The 23,265-nt window shown below is 39.7% G+C and overlaps 1 protein-coding gene across 4 annotated transcripts in view; it reads left to right on the top strand.

Moving 5' to 3' along the window:
- kdm6a (lysine (K)-specific demethylase 6A) overlaps window positions 1-23,265 on the top strand; it is a 224,219-nt gene that overhangs the window by 139,583 nt on the left and 61,371 nt on the right. For 3 of the 4 annotated variants that reach the window (XR_007263189.1, XM_048602715.1, XM_048602717.1), the window contains exons 10-13: window positions 15,658-15,784; window positions 19,250-19,348; window positions 19,473-19,692; window positions 22,974-23,108. Coding sequence is in view for 3 of the 4 variants with exons in the window: in XM_048602715.1 (XP_048458672.1) it covers window positions 15,658-15,784; window positions 19,250-19,348; window positions 19,473-19,692; window positions 22,974-23,108 (581 nt within the window). In the remaining variant the exon portion in view is untranslated. The remainder of the gene's footprint in view (window positions 1-15,657; window positions 15,785-19,249; window positions 19,349-19,472; window positions 19,693-22,973; window positions 23,109-23,265) is intronic. The other variant, XM_048602716.1, reaches the window with a different exon arrangement.

Raw genomic sequence — 23,265 nt, 5'->3', positions numbered from 1 at the left:
ATGCTGCTTGGCCTGCTGTGTTCATCCAGCCCTGCACCTTGTTGTCTAGCAAATTTTCATCACTGGTTTCTCATTGGTGATATTGTATTGATGTGATCGATACACAGTACTTAGTGTATGAATTTCCTGCTCGTACTGTTGATTAGGATAAATAACTATCTTTCTCTTTCAAACCCTTTATAGCGATAGTCTTTGTATTTAATTCAAAATCCAGAGGAAAGTTGGATTTCAATTTTAGTCCCAAAATGCATCTGCAATCATTCTGCCCTTTCCTCCCTCGTCCACTATATCTGTGGGTAAAATCAATATATTAAACTGTGTTCTTAGGCTACATATTTTAATATATATTACACACACATACTCACTCGCACGCACATGCACTGATTCATTCATGCACCAGCCCGCTCGTGTACTTCCAGAATTGCACATAAATGGAAAATTTTGTGTAAAGCAGTAATGTTGAGCATGGAAGGACATTTTTGGACAAGATGGGAGATGAGCCTTTTTTTATCTCGCACTTCCCTCTGTGTGCACATAAACAACATGATAAAAGAAGGAGCATGGAAATTTTAATAAATGCCTTTCCATCAATATCTGAACAGATGATGGCTTGATCATAAGCATGGATGAAGCTGAGGTTGAACCAGAACATATAGAACAAAAATAAAGCAAAGAACTGCAGATGCTGAAGATCCGAAACAAAATCTGAAATTGCTTGTGAAACTCAGTCTGGCAGCATCTGTGAAGAGAAAGCAGAATTGACATTTTGACTCTTCAGAACTGATGAACAGCTTACCAGTTCAGGATAGTGCTAAGCTCTCCACTGCTAGTTGTTAGAATCTGCCTACGTTTATCTCTTAAGGCAGTAACTTGTGAAGGTTCTCAGCCTGAGTGACAGACAGTCGTTCAGATTTCAAGGAGCTATATAGTGTCAGCAGTTACTGTTGTTCTTGCAGACAGCAGGCATGGTAGCGCTGTCCAAATGGCTGCCTCAGTGTTGTAACCATTCTGTGATTCTGTTAAGTGACTTTGAATACTGGAGATCACCCTGATTCAGATAATTGATTCTTCGCTTCCCTGGAGAGTTAAAGTAGCTTCAAACCTGTTAATGTGGAACCACTTTAACATCACACAGATGTTGCTAATATCTCTCTCTCACACACTTTCTGTCTCTTTCTCAAACTCTTTCTGTCTTGCACGCATGCGCATGCTCTGTCTGTCATCCCCTCTATAATCTTTGTCAATACTTTTTCTGCTGTTATTGATTTGGTGATGACATTTAGTCAAGCCGTGAATTTCTACCATGAGCCTTCATGTGACTTAGCAGACCAAATTTGGACTGTCTCAGCTTTTGACACATGGTGCAGAATACCTCGTCAGGTAGACAGCCTGGAAAGCACGATTAGTTTCCTTTTCTTTTTTCCCTTTAGTTTCCTTTGCTTCAGTATTAAGACATTGTGAATCAAAATGTGATGCAGGTTAATAGTGTTACAGTAATGTGGTTTGTAAGACTGTTTTTGGTCTGTATCTTTAAAGTAAAATGAAGTGGTCATGTGACCTGTTCTGCAGTTTTCCAGACAGCAAGCGAAGGTGGTTTGAGGGTTTAAAAATTAAGAGGCCTAAATCGTTTTGTTTGGAAAATGGTGCAAAGTATTTACCTGGAGAGGCAATGGCAGCAGCATGTATATTAATACTGGAACTAAGAGTTTTTAAAGTCCCTTAAGACCATAACAAAATTGAAGAAGAATAAGCTTTCCTGCCCCTCAGCTTGCTCGGCCGTTCAGTAGGATTGCGGCTGTTCCAGCATTCTTGATATCCACTTTCCTGCCCTTTTCCCCCTAACCCTTGATTCCACTACTAATCAAGGATCTGTATGTTTCAGCCATAAATATACACTTGGACTTTGCCCCCATAGCTCCCTGTGGTATGGAATTCTAAAGGCACTGAACCGTCTAAGAGAAATTCCTCCTTATCAGTCTTAAATTGGCACCCCTTTAACCTGAGACTGTGCCCTCTGGTCATCCACTCTCCCAAAAAGGGAAACATTCTATTAGCATTTATCCATTTAAGCCCCTTAAGAATCCTCTATGTTTCAATGTGATCACTTTTGTGTTTTTCTAAATTCAAGTAAGTAGAGTCCCAACATGTTTACCCTTTACTCATAAGACAATCCCTTTGTACCAAGGATCATCCTAGTGAACCTTCTCTGAAGTGCTTCCAATGAAATGAATGATCACATGGAATACAGGAAGAGCTAGCCATTTGGATCCAGAACTGGCTCTAAGATAGAAGTCAGGGCTGTGGTGGAGGAATGCTTTTCAGACTGGAGACCTGTGACCAATGATATGCTGCAAGGATCAGCGCTGAACCCACTGCTTTTCATCATTTATATAAATGATTTGGATGTGAACATAGCGGGTATGGTTAGTAAAGTTTGCAGACGACACCAAAATTGGAGGTGTAGTGGACAGCGAAGGAGGTTACATCTGAGTACTGTGGGATCTTGATCAGATGGCCCAATAGGCCAATGAGTGGCAGATGGAGTTTCAATTAGATAAATGTGAGGTGCTGCATTTTGGAAAGGCAAATCAGGGCAGGACTTAGACACTGGATGGTAAGGTCCTGAGGAGTTTTGCTGAATAAAGAGACCTTGGAGTACAGGTTCATAGTTCCTTGAAAGTGGAGTCGCAGGTAGATAGGGTAGTAAAGAAGGCGTTTGGTATGTTTGCCTTTATTGGTCAGTGCATTGAGTGTAGGAGTTGGGAGGCCATGTTGCGACTATGGGACATTGGTTAGGCTACTTTTGGAGCATTGCATGTAATTCTGGGCTGCCTGCTATAGGAAGGATGTTGTGAAATTTGAAAGGGTTCAGAAAAGATTTGCAAGGATGTTGCCAGGATTGGAGGGTTTGAGCTACGGGCAGAGGCTGAATAGGCTGGGGGTATTTTCCCTGGAGCGTCAGAGGCTGAGGGGTGACCTTCTAGAAGAAGTTTATAAAATCATGAGTAGCATAGATAGGGTGAATAGCCAGGGTCTGTTTCCCCAAGATAGGGGAGTCCAAAACTGGAGGGCTTAAGTGTAAGGTGAGAAGGGAAAGACTTAAAAGGGACCCAACGGGTAACTTTTTCATGCAGTGGTGTGTTTCTGGAACATGCTGCCAGAGGAAGTGGTGGAGGCTGGTATGGTTACAACATTTAAAAGGCATCTGGATGGGTATATGAATAGGTACGGTTTAGAAGGGCATGGGCCAAATGCTGGCAAATGGGACTAGATTTATATAGGATATCTGGTCAGCATGGACGAGTTGGGGTAAAGGGTCTGTTTCCATGCTGTATACCTCCTATGACTGTTTAACGATTTCAACTACCCTCAATACTCAAGATGTGGTCTTACCCGCACTGTACAGTTGCAGCAATACATCTTTAATGTTATACTTCAACCCCTTGAAATCAGAGCAAATATGCTTTTAGCCTTCCTGATTACCTGCTTATAGCTGTGTTCGTGCGCAAGTACTCCGAAGTTGTTTTGTATTGCAGGTTTGTGCAGTTTTTCTCCATTTAAATAATATGCTGTTCTGTTGTTCTCCCTTTCAAAATGAACAACTTCACATTTTTTCACATTAAACTTTATTTGGAAACTTTTTAATCTATTTACTTAATCTAATGATACTTCTCTGCAAACTGTTTGTGTTCTCTTCGCAACTTGTCTTTCCATCGATTTTGTATCATCTGCAAATTTGACTACAGTATCATCACTTCCTTCCTCTGAGTCATTGATATATATTATAAACAGTTGGAGCTGCAACAGTCCAGAACCCAATTGGTTAGATGCCACCAAGCTGGAAAGGAACCCTTTATCCAATTCGCTGTTTCCTGTCCAATATCTCATTCTGTCTATGCCGGTATACTACCTCCAATAGCATGGGCTGCTAACTTATAACTGAACTCTTTTGTGATGTATCTCATTGAATGCCTTCTGGAAGTCAAAATACAATACATCTATTGATTCCACTCTATCCTGACTGAGATTTCCACGAAAACTTCCTAATAAGTTAGTCTGACACAATTTCCCTTCCATGAAATCATGCTAGCTCTGCTTGAATAGATTTTGATTTTCCAAATATGCTGCTATTACTTCCTTAATGATCGACTGCGACATTTTCCAACAATAGATGCCAGCCTAACAGGCCTATAGTTACCTGCTTTTTAACTCCTTACCTTTTTGAAAGGGGGTGTCACATTGGCTCTATTCCAATTCTCTGGCACTTGTCCAGAATCCAAGGATTTTTGGACATTTACAACCAATGCATTCACTATCTCTGTAGTTACATCTTTTAGGATTCTATGATGCAAGTCATCAGGATCAGGGGACGACTTCTGCCTCAGCTCCGTTTAGTTTGTCGAATATTATCTTTCTAGTGATTTTTTAAAAATTACTCATTCATGGGAAGAGGGCATTGCTAGCTAGGCCAGCATTTACTGCCCATCATTAATTGCCCAGAGGGCAGTTAGGGTCGACCACATTCCTGTCAGTTTGGTGTCACATGTAGGCCAGATCAGGTAAGGATGGCAGTTTCCTTCTCTAAAGGACATTAGTGAACCAGATGGTTTTCCCGACAATTGGCAATGGATTCGTGGTCATCATTAGACTCTTAATTCCAAATATTTATTGAATTCAAATTCCGCAATGGTGGGATTCGAACCTGGGTCCGCATGACATTACCTGGGTCCGCATGACATTACCTGGGTCTCTTGGATTAATAGTCCAGTGATAATACCAATAGTACTTTCCCCCGGTGGTGGTTATGACCTTGTGTTATTCTGTTGGGCAATGAGGGTTACTTTCTCTCGTCATGAAATGTAAGCAAATATTTGTTGTCCATAAATTAAGTGGTTTGCATCCAAAATAGAACATGTACAAGGTAGTTCCATATTATGGGTCATCTATGTAAGCAAAAACTATTCATCTCGGCCAAAGCAACCCTAAAACTTGCAGTAGTAACACTCAGCATATCAAAAGAGATTTGCAGTGTACCATAGCATGTTACACCATTAATGGGGATCCAATCCTAGAAGTGTAAACAATGTACATAAAAAATTTATTGTATCTTCCTGGAGATTATCTTAAAGTAGATAGAAGTATGTTAGACTAATAGAACAACTGCAGAGGAAATTTCGGAGTATGGATTGATCTCAGGTCTAAATAATAATCTGAAGAGATCTCACTGCTCTATGACAACCGTCAAAGGAAATTTGTCACAACTTGCTAAAGTTAAGATCTTCATTATGCTAGGAACAAAAAATGGTTACTGGCAAATGAAGCTGGATGAAATCGTTACCTTTCAGTTACTTTTTGGACACATTGAAAACTGTAGATAGTTGCTTTTGGCATTTTGGCATTTCCACAGCTCCAGAAGAGTATTAACACAGATGAGATAATTGGTGGTCTTCCACCAGAGTTGCAGCTAAAGTGAATGGTTTGCTGGTTTACGCATGTGGAGCGGCAATGGAAGAAGCCATTGCTGAATGTGATCAAAATCTAGTATGACTGCTAGGCAGAGCCTAAGAGATGAACCTGAAGCTGAACAAGAAAAACTGCAAATAAAAGATGCTTGAATTCAAGAACATTGGTCATGTACTCACAGCAAAAGGTAAGAGCTTTAGCATCAGTGCAGCAACCAACAGATAGAAGAACATTGCAGTGATTTGTTGGATTTGTCTTCTCAAGAGTGAACCATTCTGCCAATTCATGACCAAGCATTGGTAATATTGAGGCACAGAACAAGAAGCGGCATTCATTAAAACTGTGCAACTCATGATGCCAGCACCAGTGCCAGAATACTATGTTGCATTTGCCTACAGGGTATTAATACAAATGGGACAACACTCTGTTTGGATCAAGAGAGTGCATGTTGGCTTAATATGTTTGCTTGTGAACATTTTCATCAGTACCAACTTGGAAGTGATAAAGTGCCAGCCAAGTCTGATCATTGGTCATTTCAAAGCATTTTCCTCAAGCCACTTATCGACCCTCCATGGCATCTGCAAATACTGTTACTTCAGTTGTAGAGGTGCCGCCTGGAAGTGACACACAAGCAAGAGAAACAACTGTATGTTGTTGACATACTATCGAGAACAGCTCCTAGAAGGAAAGGACAGGATGCCAAGACATGGTGTCATATCTTCCAGATTCAATGAGTAGCAGCAGATTGAAATTCTCTGGAAGTCATCAACCAAGTAGTGACCTTGAATCTAACAGACAAGTATCTCGTTCAAGTCAAGCAAGCTACCTAACAAGATGCAACCCTCCCAAGTGTTGTAAGTGATAGTGATGAAAGGATGGCGAAAAGCCTTGAGTATACTTGTAGTCACAAGAATGTGTTGACAGCCCAAGATGGCATGCTGCACAAAAAGATAAGAGTCACAATCCCTAAGGTGTTAAAGAATAAAGATACTAAAGCCAGTCCATGCAAGCCATAGAACTGAGTTAAGTCTGGGGAGGCAAGAGATATGCTCTACTGGCCAACTGTCACCCTGATTGTATGCAGTAGACGTGAATGACCAGGTAGATATACCTGTGTAACTGCACTTGCATGCATCCAACTGGAGGCAGGCAGCTGATTAAGAAGATGTGAACTTGCCATCTGTGCAAGCTACAGATTAGCTATCAGTCCCAGCGGTCCACAGCACACCACCAACAGAAATGAAACAGATTTAATAACAGATATAGTGGATACCAGGGGCATGACATAACCAAGGGAAAGAACATCATCCAGATGAACAAAATGACAATGCATACATGAATATGTTAAGAGACTACATATGCAGAAACTAATGAGAATAAAAAACTGCTAATGCATGCAAATCATTGTCTGCTTAGTGGGTAACTTGGATAATTCAAAATTCAATTTTTTTTGTTACTGTGTTTCATTTATGTGTCAATCATTGTCATTTTTGATACAAATGTGCTTCCTGTCCTGCTGTTGTCATGACATGTCAGCTAGCACCAGGTATTGGCTAGAACATTAATCTTAAAGCAATTTCAATAAGGACTGTAACTGGGTGGGAGGGGGGAAAAGAACAAGACCAAAGAATTTATCATCCATGTAGCCCTGAAGATTTTCAGATACTGATATGAATATGAAAACTGATGTGGAGATTGCCAAGATCGATACAATATTTGACGTTGTCAGAGGATGTTAGATGCTTAGATGACCCTACCTGAAGCACTAAATTCAGGCAAGTTATGTTACAGCTATTTTTTGAGAATCCAAAACGTAAATTGCCATCAAATATATCATTAGTTGCATTAATGAATATAAGTGACCTTGTTAGGGTGGCATGGTGGCTCAGTGGTGCACAGGTTAAGTGGATTATCCATGGGAAATGCAGGGTTGTGGGGATAGGGTAGAGGGATGGGTTTGGGTGGGATGCTGTTCGGAGGGTTGGTGTGGTCTTCGTGGGCCAAATGGCCTGCTTCACACTGTAGGGATTTGAGGATGTTTCAGTGAAACTTCCTGATGCAGTAGCAAATTGCATTTATATGAACGTAGAAGTCTTGGATATAAAATTTTGTGAAAATAGTAATGACCTGAAAATCGTTACCAAATGGTGGAAATGAAAACACAATGACTTCAAAAGGAAATTGCGTGGTAACCTCTGCTGAACTCTGGGTGTTAAGTGGGGTGAAGGGCAAGCCAGCAAAGATCCAGTGGGCCAAATGGCCTCCATATGCTGTAAACGATTTTATGGCACATGGTTAAAATCCAGAATCGTTGAGAAATGCATTTTGACACCTAGCCTCAGAGGGAGATATTAGGGTGCAGGATCAAGATCTTGGTGTCTCGCAACTGTTACGTATGTAGTGGCTAAAAATCAAAATGACATAGTTTCCAGCCTGTTTATGAATGCTGTGAGGCACAAGGCAAAATTATAAACACGACAAATTTTAAGTGTGCTTTCCCATATGATATTCTGTAAAAGTTACAATGCTCATGAGTTGGAATTTAGTCTGGTGTATGTTTAGTCACTGGAGATCTAAATACCTGATATACATGTGATAACCCAAAGAATCACCTCATAACTCCTGATTTTCTACACCATTTTCAGACTTATTTGGACTCTCATTTTGTGGAATAAAGACATTTTTTTTGTTACAAGCCTAGAGAAGCATCTGTTGCAAATTTACATCAATTATAGATGACGTTTTGTGTCCAGTGACCTCAGTTACCCTCGTAAGCAATCTGAGCATAGCTGATTGACTTGTTACCCAACGTGATCCTAAGTAATATGGGGTTATATTAGCCCATTCTCCTTGTACAAATTTCTGAGACCTGTATGTCCAGCATTTTGTTTTATTTCATGTCTCCTGCATCCAAAGTTTTTGCCTTTATGTTGTTGTAACTGTCCTCTCATGGTCCTCTAGTTGTTTGAAAGGCAGGTCAAATTGACATTGCGTGAAGGATAAAGTCTGCATAAAAACTGTCAGTTTACTTTATTTGGTAATAAAAGACAAAGAAGTGACAAGTGATATTCACTTAATTCAATCTAAATCTTTGTAAATGGTACAAAATAAGACATGCTGGACATGCTCACATGTAGACATTCTCTTGTGACGAGATGTGTTTTATTTATGCTATTGCATTTCTTATCCTTTCAACTCCCTGAGAGCTATGACTGGTCTGTCTAACAAACCAAGTTGCTCTCAGATCTGTCTTAAAAAAATCTCCCTGTGGGGAGGCGATGGCCTAGTGGTATTATCGCTGGACCATTAATCCAGAGACCCAGATAGTGTTCTGGGGACCCAGGTTCGAATCCTGTCACGGCAGATGGTAGAGTTTGAATTCAATAAAATACCTGGAATTAAGAATCTAACGATGACCGTGAATCCATTGTCGATTGTCAGAAAGACCCATCTGGTTCACTAATGTTCCTTAGGGCAGGAAACTGCCATCCTTATCTGGTCTGGCCTACATGTGACTCCAGACCCACAGCAATGTGGTTGACTCTCAACTGCCCTCTAGGCAATTAGGGATGGACAATAAATGCTGCCTGGCCAGTGACACCCTCATCCCGTGAATGAATAAAATAAAAAAAATCTCAGCCCCTCTTTTAAATTGTGGCCTGCTATATATTTAACCACACACCTGTCCCGGACAGCCAAAGTGGTGGCCTGGTGTTATCACTAAATCACACCTTATTTATGTGCAGTTAATTCTTTGACAGGTTTTCATCCTTTAAGCGTCTTACTCTATTCCAACCCCTCACCTCTCATTTAAAATCCTTGTTCTTGACTAGCCACTTCTTTTCGGTCGTTGGCTACTCCAGCATTTCTTCCTCATTCCTAATTATCTGAGAGAAGATGGTGAGCAATCTTTGAGTTGTAGAAATGCCCACACACTTTTGGGATGGGAATTCCAAGTCTGGCCCAACAGGGCAGGAATTGTGAAGTTATTGCAATTTGGATGGGAGCTTGCAGGTGGTGATCCTCCCATGCATCTGCTGCCCTGTACTTCTAGGTGGTGGAGATTGCAGCTTTGAAAGGTGCTGTCAAGAGTCTGGGTGAGTTGTTGCCTAATATCTCGTAGATGGATGTACTGTTACCGCTGAGTGTCAGAGGTAAAAGGAGTGAATTTTAAAGTTGAGTGGGTGCCGGTCAAGCAGCTTTGTCTTATAGGATGTCAATTTTTTTTTGTGTTGCTGGCAGGCAGGTGAAGTATATTCCATCATATTCCTGGCTTATTCTTCGTGGGTAGTGGGCAGGCATCAGAGAGATATGAGGGAATTACTTGCCAGAATTCCGAGCCTCTCACCTGCTCTTGAAGCCACGATTTTTTGGCTGATTCAGTTTAGTTTCTGGTTGTTGATGGTGAGCAGGGGAGGGGTTTGGATTCTGTGATGGTAATCCCTTGAAAATCAAGGAAAGATAATTAGAGTCTGTCTTCCTGGAGGTGGTCATTGCCTGAACCCTGGATCTTGACCAGACCTTGCTGTAAACGGACAAGGACTGCTGCAGTATCTGATGTGTCATGAATGATGATGAGCATTGTGCAATCATTAATGAACATTCCTGTGTCTGACCTTGTGACAGAGGGAGGGTCACTGGAGCAGCTGAGGATGGTTGGACCAAGAGCATGATTCAAGCAACTCTTGCAGTGCTGTCCATGGGCTGTTAGGTGTGACTCCAACTAGCAGAGAGTTTGCCTCCTAATTTTCATTGACTCGTTTTGCTAGAGCTGTTGGTAGCCATACTATCAAATGCTGTCTTAATGTTAAGAACAGTCACATTGCTCTCACCTCTGGATTTGGCTCTTGTCCATGTTTAAAACAAGGCTATAATGAGGTCAGGAGCCAAATGGCTCTGGTGGAAATCATTGGAGCAGATTGTGCTGTCAAGTGGCACTTCCAAACCAACAGTTGACAGCTCCTTCCATTCCATCTTTTTTCTGACAATGGAAGGAAACTGATAGGATGGTAATTAATCAAGTTGGATTTGTCCTGCTTTTGTTGGACAGGGCCTATTCAGGCAATGTTTTCATGTTGAGAGTGGATGCTAGTGTTGTAGCCATACTGGAACAGCTTGACTAAAGGTGCAACTGGCCCTGGAGCACACATCTTCCTAACAATTGCTGGAATGTTGTCTGTGCTCCATAACCTTTTCCGTATTTAGCATCTTTAGCCCTTTTTATCACATTTGGTTGAAGACTAACAGCTATGATTCTTCTGTGTATCTCATCAAGGGGCATAGAAGTATCGTGCACTCGGCACTTCTGGCTGAACATGGTAGAAGCCTTGTCTTTTTCCCTGTGTTCTGCTGCCTCATCATTGGTATTTGTAGAGCCTTCATCTCTATATAGAGTTAAGAACAAAGAACAGGAACAGGCCCTACGGCCCTCCAAGCCTGCACCAATGTGCTGCCCATCACAACTAAAACCCCCTACCCTTCCGGGGACTGTATCCCTCTATTCCACTACCTCCCCCGGCAGCATGATCCAGGTACTCACCACCCTCTGTGTGTAAAAAGAAACCACCTGCCTCATACATCACCTTTAACTTTTTTGTCCCTTGCACCTTAAACCTATGCCCCTTAGTAACTGACTCTTCCATGCTGGGAAAAAGCTTCTGACTGTCCAGTCTGTCCATGCCCTTCATAATCTTGTAGACCTCCTATCAGGTCGCCCCTCAACCTCCGTCGTTCCAGTGAGAACAACCTAAGTTTCGCCAACCTCTCCTCAAAGCTAATGCCCTCCATACCAGGCAACATCCTGGTAAATCTTTTCTGTACCCTCTCCAAAGCCACCTGGTAGTGTGGCGACCAGAATTGAACACAATATTCCAAATGCAACTTAACTAAGGTTCTATAAAGCTGCAACATAACCAGCCAGTTTTTAAACTCAGTGCCCCGGCCAATGAAGGCAAGCATGCTGTGTGCCTTGTTGACTACCTTCTCCACCTGCGTTACCACTTTGTGAGCTCTGTACCTGTACACCCAGATCCCTCTGCCTATCAGTATTCTTAAGGGTTCTGCCATTTAATGTATATTTTCCACCTGGATTAGACCTTCCGAAATGCATTATCTCACAATTTTCTGGATTAAACTCCATCTGCCATCTCTCTGCCCAAGTCACTAACCGATCTGTTTCCAAGTGGTAGCAAATCCTGTCTTGGAAGAATCCTCTCCAATAATTTCCCTACCACTGACGTGAGGCTCACCGGCCTGTAATTAACTGGATTATTCCTGCCATCCTTAAACAAAGGAAACAACATTGGCTATTCTCCAATCCTCTGACAGTCCTCATGGCTACCTGCAATTACACCAATCTTGTGTCATCTGCAAACTTACTAATCAAGCCAGTTACATTTTCCTGCAAATCATTTATACATATTACAAATAGCAAAGGTCCCAACACTGATCCCTGAGGAATGCCGCTAGTCACAGCCATCCATTCAGAAACGCACCCTTCCACTGCTACCTTCTGTCATCCGTGACCAAGCCAATTTTTTTTATCCATCTTGCAAGCTCACCCCTGACCCCGTGCGACTTTACCTTCTGTATCAGTCTGCCATGAGGGACCTTGTCAAAGGCCTTACTGAAGTACACGGAGACAATATCCACTGCCCTACCCTCATCGATCATCTTCATCACTTCCTCAAAAAACTCAACCAAATTAGTGAGACACGACCTCCCCTTCACAAAACCATGTTGCCTCTTGCTAATACACCCACTTATTTCCAAGTGGGAGTAAGCCCTGTCTGGAAGAATCCTCTCTAATAATTTCCCTATTGCTGACATAAGGCTCACCGGCCCGTATTTAGCTGGATTATCACTGCCACCCTTGTTAAACAAAGGAACAACATTGGCTATTCTCCAATCCTCTGGGACCTCCCTAGCAGCCAGTGAGGATGAAAAGATTTCTCTCAAGGCCCCAGCAGTTTCCTCCCTTGCCTCGCTCGGTATTCTGTGGTATATCCCATTAGGCCCTGGGGACTTGTCCACCTTAATGTTTTTCAAGACCCCCAATACCACCATCTTTTGGTCTCAACATGACCCAAACTATCTACACACCCTTCCCCAGACTCATCATCCACCAAGTCCTTCTCTATGGTGAATACTGACGCAAAGTACTCATTTAATACCTCACCTGTTTTCTCTGGCTGCACACATAAATTCCCTTCCCTGTCCTTGAGTGTGCCAACCCTCTCCCTGGCTACCCTCTTGCTCTTTATATATGTATAAAAAGCCTTGGGATTTTCTTGAATCCTGTTGGCCAATGACTTTTCATGACCCTTTTTAGCCCTCTGACTCCTAGCTTAAGTTTCTTTCAACGTTTAATTGTCCTGCATCATTCAGGACTGGCTGTGACATGACTGTCGAACCGTTGTTTGTAAAATTGCTTAGCCATATCTATTGCATGTTCTTCTGCTGTCTGACATACAAATAGTGCTGTGTTGCAGCTTTATCAAGTTGATACTTTGTTTTTGAGTATGTTTGCTGCTGCTCTTGGCATGCCCTTCTGCATCTTTTTTTGAACCGAGGTTAATCTCCCAGCTTTTTGGTAATCCTAGAGTGCAGGATATGTTGACCCACAAGGTTATAGACTGTGGTTCATTACAATTCTGCTGTTGCTAATGGTACATACCACCCCACGGATGTCCAGGTTTGAGTTACTAGATCTGTTTGACCTCCATTCAGTAGATTTATAGCGTCACACAGTATGATGGAGGGTATTGCAATGTAAACACCAACTTCATGAAGACTGTGCAGTGGTTATTGCAAAAGATATGTAATGGATGGTCACATCTGCAGCAGGGAGATTGGTGAGGGCGAAGACGGGTAGATTGTTTCCCTCCGTCTTGTTGGTTGCTTGAGCACCCGCTTCAGACCCAATATAGCAGCAGTGGCCTTTAGAACTTGGCCAACTCTGTGCTGATGCTACCGTCTTGGTAATGAACTTTGAAGTTCTCCCACAGGGTACTTTCTGTGGCCTTGTGACCATCAGTGCATCCTCCAAGTGGTGGTCACCGTGGAGGATACTGCTTCATCAGCTGCAGAGATGGGGAGGACTTGACCCACTGCAAATGTGGCCATTGTATGTCAGTGGTGGAGGGAGTGAATGTTGAAGCTGGAATGCCAATATAGTGGGCTATTTTTTTTTTCTGAGATGGCATTGAGTTTCTTGAGCATTGCCTGAGCTGCAGTTATCCAGGCAAGATGACCTAGACACATATGCTTGGAATGGGCAGGTTGTCTAGTGAGGAAAAAGTGACAGGCTCATCTTGTATTAGCTGGAGTTAAAAGAGTAAGATGTGGCTTGTTTGAAGTATACAAGGTCCTGGGAAGATCTACATATAATGCATAGGCAAATGATGCTCGCTCTTCTGAGCAAATATAGAATTTGGTATCACTATTTCAAAATATGTGGTTGACCACTTAAGATAGAAATTAAGATTTTTTTCTTAGATCTTGAGTCTGAACTGTTTCTCTCAAAACTTGGTGGAAGCAGTGTTCTTGCATTCTTTTGAAGTAAAGGTCGACTCTTGAGGATCAGTTGAATGAAAATTCATAGAGGGTTGTGGACTGGTGTACTAGTGGAGTAATCACATCAGCCATGATCTTATTGCATGGCAGAGTTGATAAAGGAGCCAAATGTCCTCCCTCTGTTCCAACTACATATGTTCAATAACGGTGTCAGTGATACTTTCTAAAATGTTTGTATTATTAAGGTTTTTTTAAATTCATCTGTGGTGTTGGCTCAATATTTCCTGCAAAGCAAGCACTGCTGTCTTGATGTCTGGACCTGTAATAGAATGTACACTCTACTGTTGAATTCAAAATCAACTTTGGTTAAGATTTATCAAGCTGTTAAAACTTAGAATGTTGCTCATTTGCAAGCTTGAATCATTTTTTAATCTACCGTTCTGCTTTTTAATGTTGAAAATATTTGTACAACCTTTTTTATTATCCAACTTTCATTTCCTATATTGTCATGGAGAGGGTGAGCTTTTTCCAAATCTTAGACCATGTTGTCTCGCGTTAGCTGATAGCAAACATGTGCGGTTATTGAATAAGTGCGAGTAATAAAGGATCTCAGATGAAGGTTAACATTTGGCCAAAGAATCCAAAGTGTGTCAACCTAATGGTTATTGAACGCAAACTTAGCCATTTGAAGGTGGCTGTTCAGCTCCGCGCATCTGCACACATCAACACATCCTGCCAAGATCACTATCTCACTAGTGCATGCTGTGTTCCCACCAATCCTGTCCTCTAATGTGATAATCTGACATCAACAAGGAATAGCAGACCCACAGTCAGTTCAAACCTAGCCACTGAGACTGTAGAGCAAGCAAATAATTGTGCAACAGCTAGAGCATTTAAGACACTGGAGAAGAATGTTAATGGTCAGATGAAGCTCATCACACAGAAAGAGAAACTCTGTTTTGTGACACTGAAATTGCATAGAAATCATAAAAAAGGTTATCTTTTTGAATCACATGCAAGGGAGAACGACACTGGGATAAGAATATATATCCTGAGATTCATTTGCTACAAAAGCCAGATTGTACATCTTAAGTTACAGAAGCTAAAATCAGTTATAGGACAGTATCACTTTCCAGATATAATTCTAATTTACTCGGATCTTACAGGAGATTCTCATTCCATTTAAGAGCACATGCACTTAGATGATAATTGAAAAAATGTTGTGCATCACAATGCAGGCTGAAGTGTTAAGGAAGGGGTGATGCATAATGTTGTCATGACAGTGACCTTTCATTGCACAATTAATTGAATTAATTGTATTTGAGTTTTGTATTTTCATTAATTTACAGAGTTTAGTAGGTTAAAATTGCATTTGTTTGTTGCTCTTTCTCGCTGGTAAAGCAGTGTACGCATTTTAAGTTGCCTAGTTCAAACAGAGTCTAATTTTATTATTGTTTCTTCTATATTCTTTTCAGATTAACTTTTCTCCTTACAAGAAAGAAATTGATGCATAAAATAATTTGAACAATGGTATAATCATGTTTCACATTATTAACCAAATTTACTCCACCAGAAAATTGTATTGAAATGAAAGCAGAATGAGTACTGTTAAACATGTGATGCCACACATACTTTATAACAAAAGTAGGGATATAGTTAGTTAATGTTCCTGTATTGCAGGCTGGATGCATCACACAGTGGAGCCACTAGGAGACAAAACAGCTAAGGAACGTCTTGCTATTCAATATCTCCAGAAATCTCTAGAGGCAGACCCTAACTCTGGCCAATCTTGGTACTTCCTTGGCAGGTAAGGATAGTTACTTGATCCAATGTTGAGTTTTGAATCAGTTATTTGAAAAGTCTGGGATCCTCAATCTAATTGCATATTTAAAATAAAACTAAATCCAGTTCTGATGCAGTTTAGTAATTTTTCTATTTCAGATACTCAATTAATCTGTGCATTTTCAATTTTCAATTTTTCTGATTTTTATGTTGCTGTTTCTCACACTCGGTTTTTTCAAATTTCTTATTGTTACTTGAATGAATTCAACAGAGATGCTGAGACAGATCTATTCCTTCTTGAATTTGTAATTCAAAATCGTTAAGTTCGTTTGACTGGCAGAAACCGGCTTACGCCATTCCAGATTCTTAAGTGCAGTACTGAAGAAAAGTTAACAATGTTGTTAGTAGAATAGAGTATCGAATATCCTTTATTGTCATGTGTACTCACGTACAGAAGTACGGTGAAAAGTTTCCAATGTCACCCCAAATGGCGCTACCTTCGGTACAAAGTACGTAGGTACAGATTGGGTACAAAATACAAAAATTAAAGGGAAAAACAAAGGGAAAAGACGTTACGTTACTTACATTTGTTCATCGTACAGGTTAGAAAAATGAGAACAAAGTTAAAAAGATAAGCATTGCAGTCCTTCAGTAGATCAGCACGGGGAGCTTCAACACATGGTCTGCCTGGGCTCGCAAGCCATTGACCACCCGCACCTGGTTCCCGGTCCAACAACTGACCCATTTCTGTTCGAGCCTTCAGCCCGCTGGCCGTCCCTGCTCCCCATGAGCCTCCAGCTGTGCTGGACTTCTCAGTTCTCTGCAAGCCGTCAGCCAACTGGCTGTCCCTGCTCTGTTCAGGCCCCCAGTCTGCTGACTGTCCCCACAAACCTCCAGCCGGCTGGCCATACTGCTCGTGAGCCTAGTAGAGGACCAAGACCAGAATAAAATAATACTGTTATACTATGGTTATAAATTGTTTCAGCTCATCATTCCATAATGATCCTGGTTCCTGTGAAATATCGCCATCTTTACTACTATTCATGGATATGAAATCCTCTTCGGCCACAATTGTCACTAATAGGCATTCCCTTTGTACAACTTTTACAGAACTATCTGCAAGGCAGTCCAAGCTACTGGGATTCTTATTTTCACCCATGTGTGTTAGAATTGCTCTAGACAAAGTTTTGACCTTAATCTTATCTAGCCTGATTATAGCCATTGCCTTATGTGATGTGATATGACAAAACTGAATGACGTGCCTCAGAGATTAACAATCTCCACTCAGTCTTAAAATGAGAATGGCAACAAACAAGGAAATTTTGGAAAAGTTTAGGTGGAATTGATGCCATAAAGAAATTAATGAATTTCTAAAGATAGTGATAAGACTATTGATGTGAGCAACTAGGAAGTGGTAGATTTATCCAAAAATCAGGAAGGCTATTGCATATTTATATCAAAGAACATAAAATATACAACCCAAAAATAAACCAGTCAGCCCAGCCAGACCATACCAGTATTCATGCACCTCCCAAGTCATCCCTCATCTCATTGCGTTAGTGAAAAATTATAAAATTGTTTGATGTTGATATAAACTACTAAAGCTTTGCCCTGTAGTATGTTGTTACTATGCCTCAAAGGATAACCAACCGCTAGAAATTTAAAACAACTACTTGGATGCTAGTGGTGCATGTTAGAAGTGACTTCAATCCTGAATATATTGCTAACTCTGGAATCCATTATAGGATTCGTCAATGATACCTCACCTGCAAACACCTACCATTGATTGACAATCCACCCATTCTCCAAACAAACCACCTTCTCAGACCAGTTAGATAGAAAATTTGGACAACTGGATTATTTCCATAAGTCCAACAAATCTTTTCCTCCAATTTCCAGTATTTTAATAGCTAGTAAGTTAAAGTATTCGAGGGAAAAGGTCGGCAACATTTCTCTTCATGCTGCATGTCATTTCTGAGGTTGTGAGCAGCAGTCCTCTGGAGATTTATCTTTAATTCATGGAAACTGCAGGAAAATATTGGACTGGATAAAATCAAAGAACTCCAGATGCTGAAAATCAGAAACACAAATAGAAATTGATGGTAAAACACAGCAGGTCTGGCAGCGTCTGTGGAGGGAAATCAGAGTTAACATTTTGAGTCCAGTGACCCTTCAGAAAGTGTTGAATGGTTGGCAGCCCTACTCCTGAATTACATAGTACGATGCCATTTCTGCTTTTTAAAAAAGAGTGTAATCTTAAAAACTAAGTAATGTAAGCTCAAGCTCATTCACCTCATGTTATGACCACTAATTTCAGTATGAACACTATTTGCAAGTCAGCTATATGAAATGATCTTCATGCTTTATATAGTTTCATCAAGGTGTTGATTTGACTTGAATTTCTTCTCAATAGAAGTAAAAATTGCTCACCTCTCATTATGCATCACTTGGGTGTGCTTAACTCTTTTATGTGAAATTAGAATGGATAAAAATATTAATGTGCCCAAGTTTGGTTTTGCCTTTCTCATTCTTGACATACATTTTAATCTTTAATCTTTATGTACCAAAGTTCCTTTCTGTCTCTACTTTCAGACCGTGCAAATTGATGGCTCATTGGATGTCTAATTTTATTGTATCCCCACTTGCTTTCTCCTCTTCTTACTCTTAAGAACTGAGGATTGTTTACTAACACTGTTAATATGTACAGATTTGTCCAGGAGAAGACTGACCAGTGTAGATCCTACATTTTTGAATCAAGCAATTCCTAGTCCTCTGACTCCAATTCTCCACTGACAATAAAGACTATTATATTCTATTGCATTTCTCCTGCAAATGACTATAGTATTGTAATGGTAATATTGCTAAACTAATAATATACAGACCTATTTTAATTTATCTAAAATACAGTGTACCAGTTTTAAATTATGCAACCATAATGGTTTGGGAATTTGAGTTCATTTTTTAAACGTCAAAGTAATCATGAAATCATGAATTAGTGCTAGTTGTTATTTAAATATGCATGTAAACATGAATCTTTCTTACCCTGCCTGACCATGTTGTGGCACCAGTCTCACATCCAGTTTAGCTGACTCTTAACTGTCACTGAAGGGGTCCACAAAGCTACTATTTCATCAAACCTTTCCTAGATGGAAGTATGAGGGAAGTAAAGATGGGCAATAAATGCTGATTTTTATCAACAGTGAGTGAATTCCCAAGAATCGGTATTTTTAAGAAAATGTTTCATTAAGTGTTTTCATTTGTGGAAACAAAGTAGAGGCCATATTCAAAGTGAGCCATGTCTTCATGTATCGTTTACTCTCTATATCTTGGGTGTTAGAATATTTTTGTTTCCTTTACATGCAAAGGTAATCTTCATTGGATCTAACTTTTTATGAATAGATTGCAAAGCATTGAAAGCTGGAGACTTGAGTTTGCAAAATAACATTTGATTGTGTATATGTGTTCTGAATTATAGTTATTTCTTTTACAGGTGCTATTCAAGCATTGGCAAAGTTCAGGATGCCTTCTTATCATACAGGCATTCCATTGATAAGTCAGAAGCGAGTGCTGATACATGGTGTTCAATAGGGTAAGAAATTGCAGATACATAAAGCTAATTGGCAAGAGATAAACAGGTGCTCTGGAAATATTAGTTTGTCACTTCATTATCTGCATCTACTCAGCTCTGATTGCCACTTTGTTTACTGCTTTAGGGTGTTGTATCAGCAACAGAACCAGCCAATGGATGCTTTACAGGCCTATATCTGTGCTGTTCAGCTAGACCATGGACATGCTGCAGCCTGGATGGACCTGGGAACACTCTATGAATCCTGCAATCAACCTCAGGATGCAATTAAATGTTACATAAATGCAACCAGGAGCAAAAATTGTAGTAATACTTCTGCACTCACAACAAGGATAAAGTACTTGCAGGTAAAGTGGTTTGGGGTGTGCTGTCTAAATATACTATTCTTCTCAAAAATTAAATGATTTGTTTCAAATCAATTTAAAGGATTTACATACTGAATAAAAACCGAAAGAACTGTGGATGCTGTAAATCAGGAACAAAAATAGAAGTTGCTGGAAAAGCTCAGCAGCTCTGGCAGCATCTGTGAAGAAAAAATCGAAGTTAATGTCTCGGTCCAGTGATCCTTACTCAGTCACCGGACCAAAATATTAACTCTGATTTTTTTTCTTCACAGATGTTGCCAGAGCTGCTGAGCTTTTGCAGCAACTTCTGTTTTAGTGAAGGATTTACTTCTTTTGGATTAGACAAAAATTATATGGTTTGTTATTAACTAAATATATTGCACATAATGAAAGATATTTTTAAAGCTGTGACATGGTTTATATCAGTTAGTTAATAATATACCATGCAGACAGAATTCCAAGGAATATAATTTGAATGGGCAATTTAAGCATTAAGTAAATTGTAACAGATGACCTCAACTGCCATTTTTAAATTAGAAAACCTTAAATTTAAATCAAATTAGCTTTATGCAGTACTGCATAGCAGGTTATATGAATTACTTTGATAAAATTATATTCAGCTTCAAATGGAGGTCTGAAGAAAGCAGTCAGTTGTTTTCCATTGCTTCAACTCTGACTTGAAGGGAAAATTACTGAAAGTGTTATTTAACATTTTTGCCAAAATTACCTGCTATATGGTATCTTAAGTGCAAAGCTCTTCTGGTTTTCTTTAAGTCCTACCTGCCTACACAGTATTTCTACATAAGCCATTAATGCAAGTGACATTGAACACTTCTGTTAAAGCTGCAGTATCTTTCTTTATTTGACTTCATAATTTGAGGACATTTTCAGATCCATTTGATAGCATCTTCAAATGGCCTGCTAAGCAAAATGCACTTGGTATTACTTAGGAAGTTCCCAGATTACATTTGTGCTCTTTGCTGAGATCACTGCTTATAACCAGGATTTTAGTTAGAGCTGTCTGCTGAATAGAGCAGTTCACTAATCAATGCCTGAAATCTGCTGGTATCAGATGAGGATAAGATTGCTTGGATGCAATGACTTCTGAAAACACATCCCAAATCTCACTGATCAAGTTGAGGGAGTAGTTTTGCAATTCTGCAGGAAGGTTCCTGGCACTTGCAGAACCATACTCCTACATAAGTTAGCCCCTTCAAGAGCAAGGGAGAGGAAATTGAGAATGGAAAAGATAAAATCATTTTACAGTTTGTACGCTGTTAATTGGGACTCAGCTATTGTTATTATGCATGCTTCATATGCAGCCACTGATCCAATCACTGCTCCATCTTCTCATCTGACCAAGTGTGTTCTTGAACATAGTATCAGTGAGCCTTTTAAGGTGACACCAGAAGAAATATCGGCTAGAAAATCAAGAGAACTACAGATGCTGGAAATCAGAAACAAAAACACACATTGTTGAAAAACTGAGCAGTCTAGCAACATCTGTGGAGAGAAATCAGAGCTAACATTTTAGTCCAGTTCTGACGCAGGGTCACTGGACCTGAAACATTAACTCTGATTTCTCTCCACATATCCTGCCAGACACACCCCACCCACCCCCTGCCCCCAATCTACCTTGTCAGTAAGGTACTTTGTTTCTTCTGAACTGAGCTAATTTGGCACAGAAGAAACATAGGATGTTCTATCCTGTACGGCATTGTAAAACACCATACAATGCTTTTGCCCATTAAACCATATTGCCCTTGATAGTAATCTACTTTTCATAAAATATATCTCAATGTATTTGGCACTAATCAATTGTGAATTATATACTTACAGCTTGATTTTTTTTCTTAGTAATAGGTGTACCTTTCTCTCGATAGAAACACGTACTAAATATTGTTTATTATGAATGCAGCAAGGAATAATGGGAAACTTAAGGCATAGAGAAAAGCTATTTGACTCCCTGTTGGACAAAATTAATACTTCTGCCCTGTTTCTTCCCTGTAAACTTTATCTTTCTCAGCTTCAAATGTTTTGCTCCCATTTTAAAAAGCAAAGATTTTGTTTTAACAATGTTAGTGTATCCAATGCTGTGTGGTTGCGTGTAAACTACTTTTCCCTAACCCCCTCATTCAGTGACTACTTTAACTTGCAAATTATTATTTCTTTATTTGCCTGAAAACTTCCTCTTTTCTCTCTCTATTCCATTAGAAATAGCAGTTAGTCTCTTATAACTACCTTTTCTGTCCCTGTATTTTCTACTAAGCTAACGTCCTATTTATAATGTATAAACAAAGGCTAAGTTCTACTGTTAGGTTTAAACCTTTGTTACAAGATATTACTGTTGAGGGTATAAAATGTATTGAATGAAAATGTCCAAGGAATACAACTAGTCATGGGCAAGCAGCTCTTTGGAAAAGCAAACACATGCGCTTGTTAGAAGTTTTAATTTTGGCCCTTATTGAAATCATTTATTTACTCTCTTCACTTATATTGTACTGTTTTGAATCCATGTCCTATGATGATACTTTTTTTGATTTTCAATTTCTCTTCACTTCTCTTTTCTCTGCACTCTCACCTAAACTCTTTGAATCTATTCAGTATTCTTTAGGCTAAGTGGCACAACTTGGATTACTTACTTGACTGCAGTTCAGCTGTTGTGATTTCCCTCTAAGCCATGAGTAAGATGTGAGAAACATATAATTGGAATTTCTACTCTTATTAGTGTTTGCTTCACTCCTTTTCTGGTTATATGGAAATGCATTAGGATTTGTTTTGCATTTTAAGTAGTTTGATGTTTAAAAAAATATGAGGTCTACTTATAAGTCAACTAAAAGGAAACTGCAGCTTTGAAAGACTTAATTGTACATTTAGTTTAATATTAAATTCAAGTAGAACTGAACAGGGGGATATGACAAAGATACTAATGACACTGTCCATCCCTGGGAGATTTATTCACTATAATGTACCTTATTACCAAGAGAAAATTGTTACAATTTAAATTCTAAATCATATTTGTATAAAATATATTGTATAATAGTTAACATTAGTTTTGTTCTGATTTTAACTGATTTATTTTCACTGCACACAATGGAAAATAACAAATTAAACAAGAGAAATTTGCTCAGACTTCACACAAATGTGTTCTACCACAAGTTTAACTGAAATTTTAGTATGATCATAAAGCCACAAAGTGTTACATGATTGTTGAGCAATTAGGTGGTTTGTATGACTGATCAGTTAGCTTTCATTTACATAATCACATCACATACTTTTTACAGGCCCAGTTGTGCAACCTTCCACAAGGTAGCCTACAAAGTAAAACCAAAATGCTTCCCAGTATTGAGGAGGCATGGAGCCTACCAATCCCAGCAGAACTTACCTCCAGGCAGGGTGCCATGAATTCAGCTCAGCAGGTGAAAATTATTTGTACCTCAATTGTACTTAAGCATTTTAGCTTTATAGTTTTAAAGGTACTTTTTAGTGGCTAATACAATTACACACATGCACACCAATAGTAACTACGCAAAACGCATCACTGGTAGGATTTGAAGAAATATGTTCATGGAATTA

This window comes from Rhincodon typus, chromosome 11 (assembly GCF_021869965.1).
Source record: "Rhincodon typus isolate 14 chromosome 11, sRhiTyp1.1, whole genome shotgun sequence".
Lineage (NCBI taxonomy): Eukaryota > Metazoa > Chordata > Chondrichthyes > Orectolobiformes > Rhincodontidae > Rhincodon > Rhincodon typus.
The sequence above is the reverse complement of the archived record's forward strand: the minus strand, read 5'-3'. Positions and strand labels throughout refer to the sequence as shown.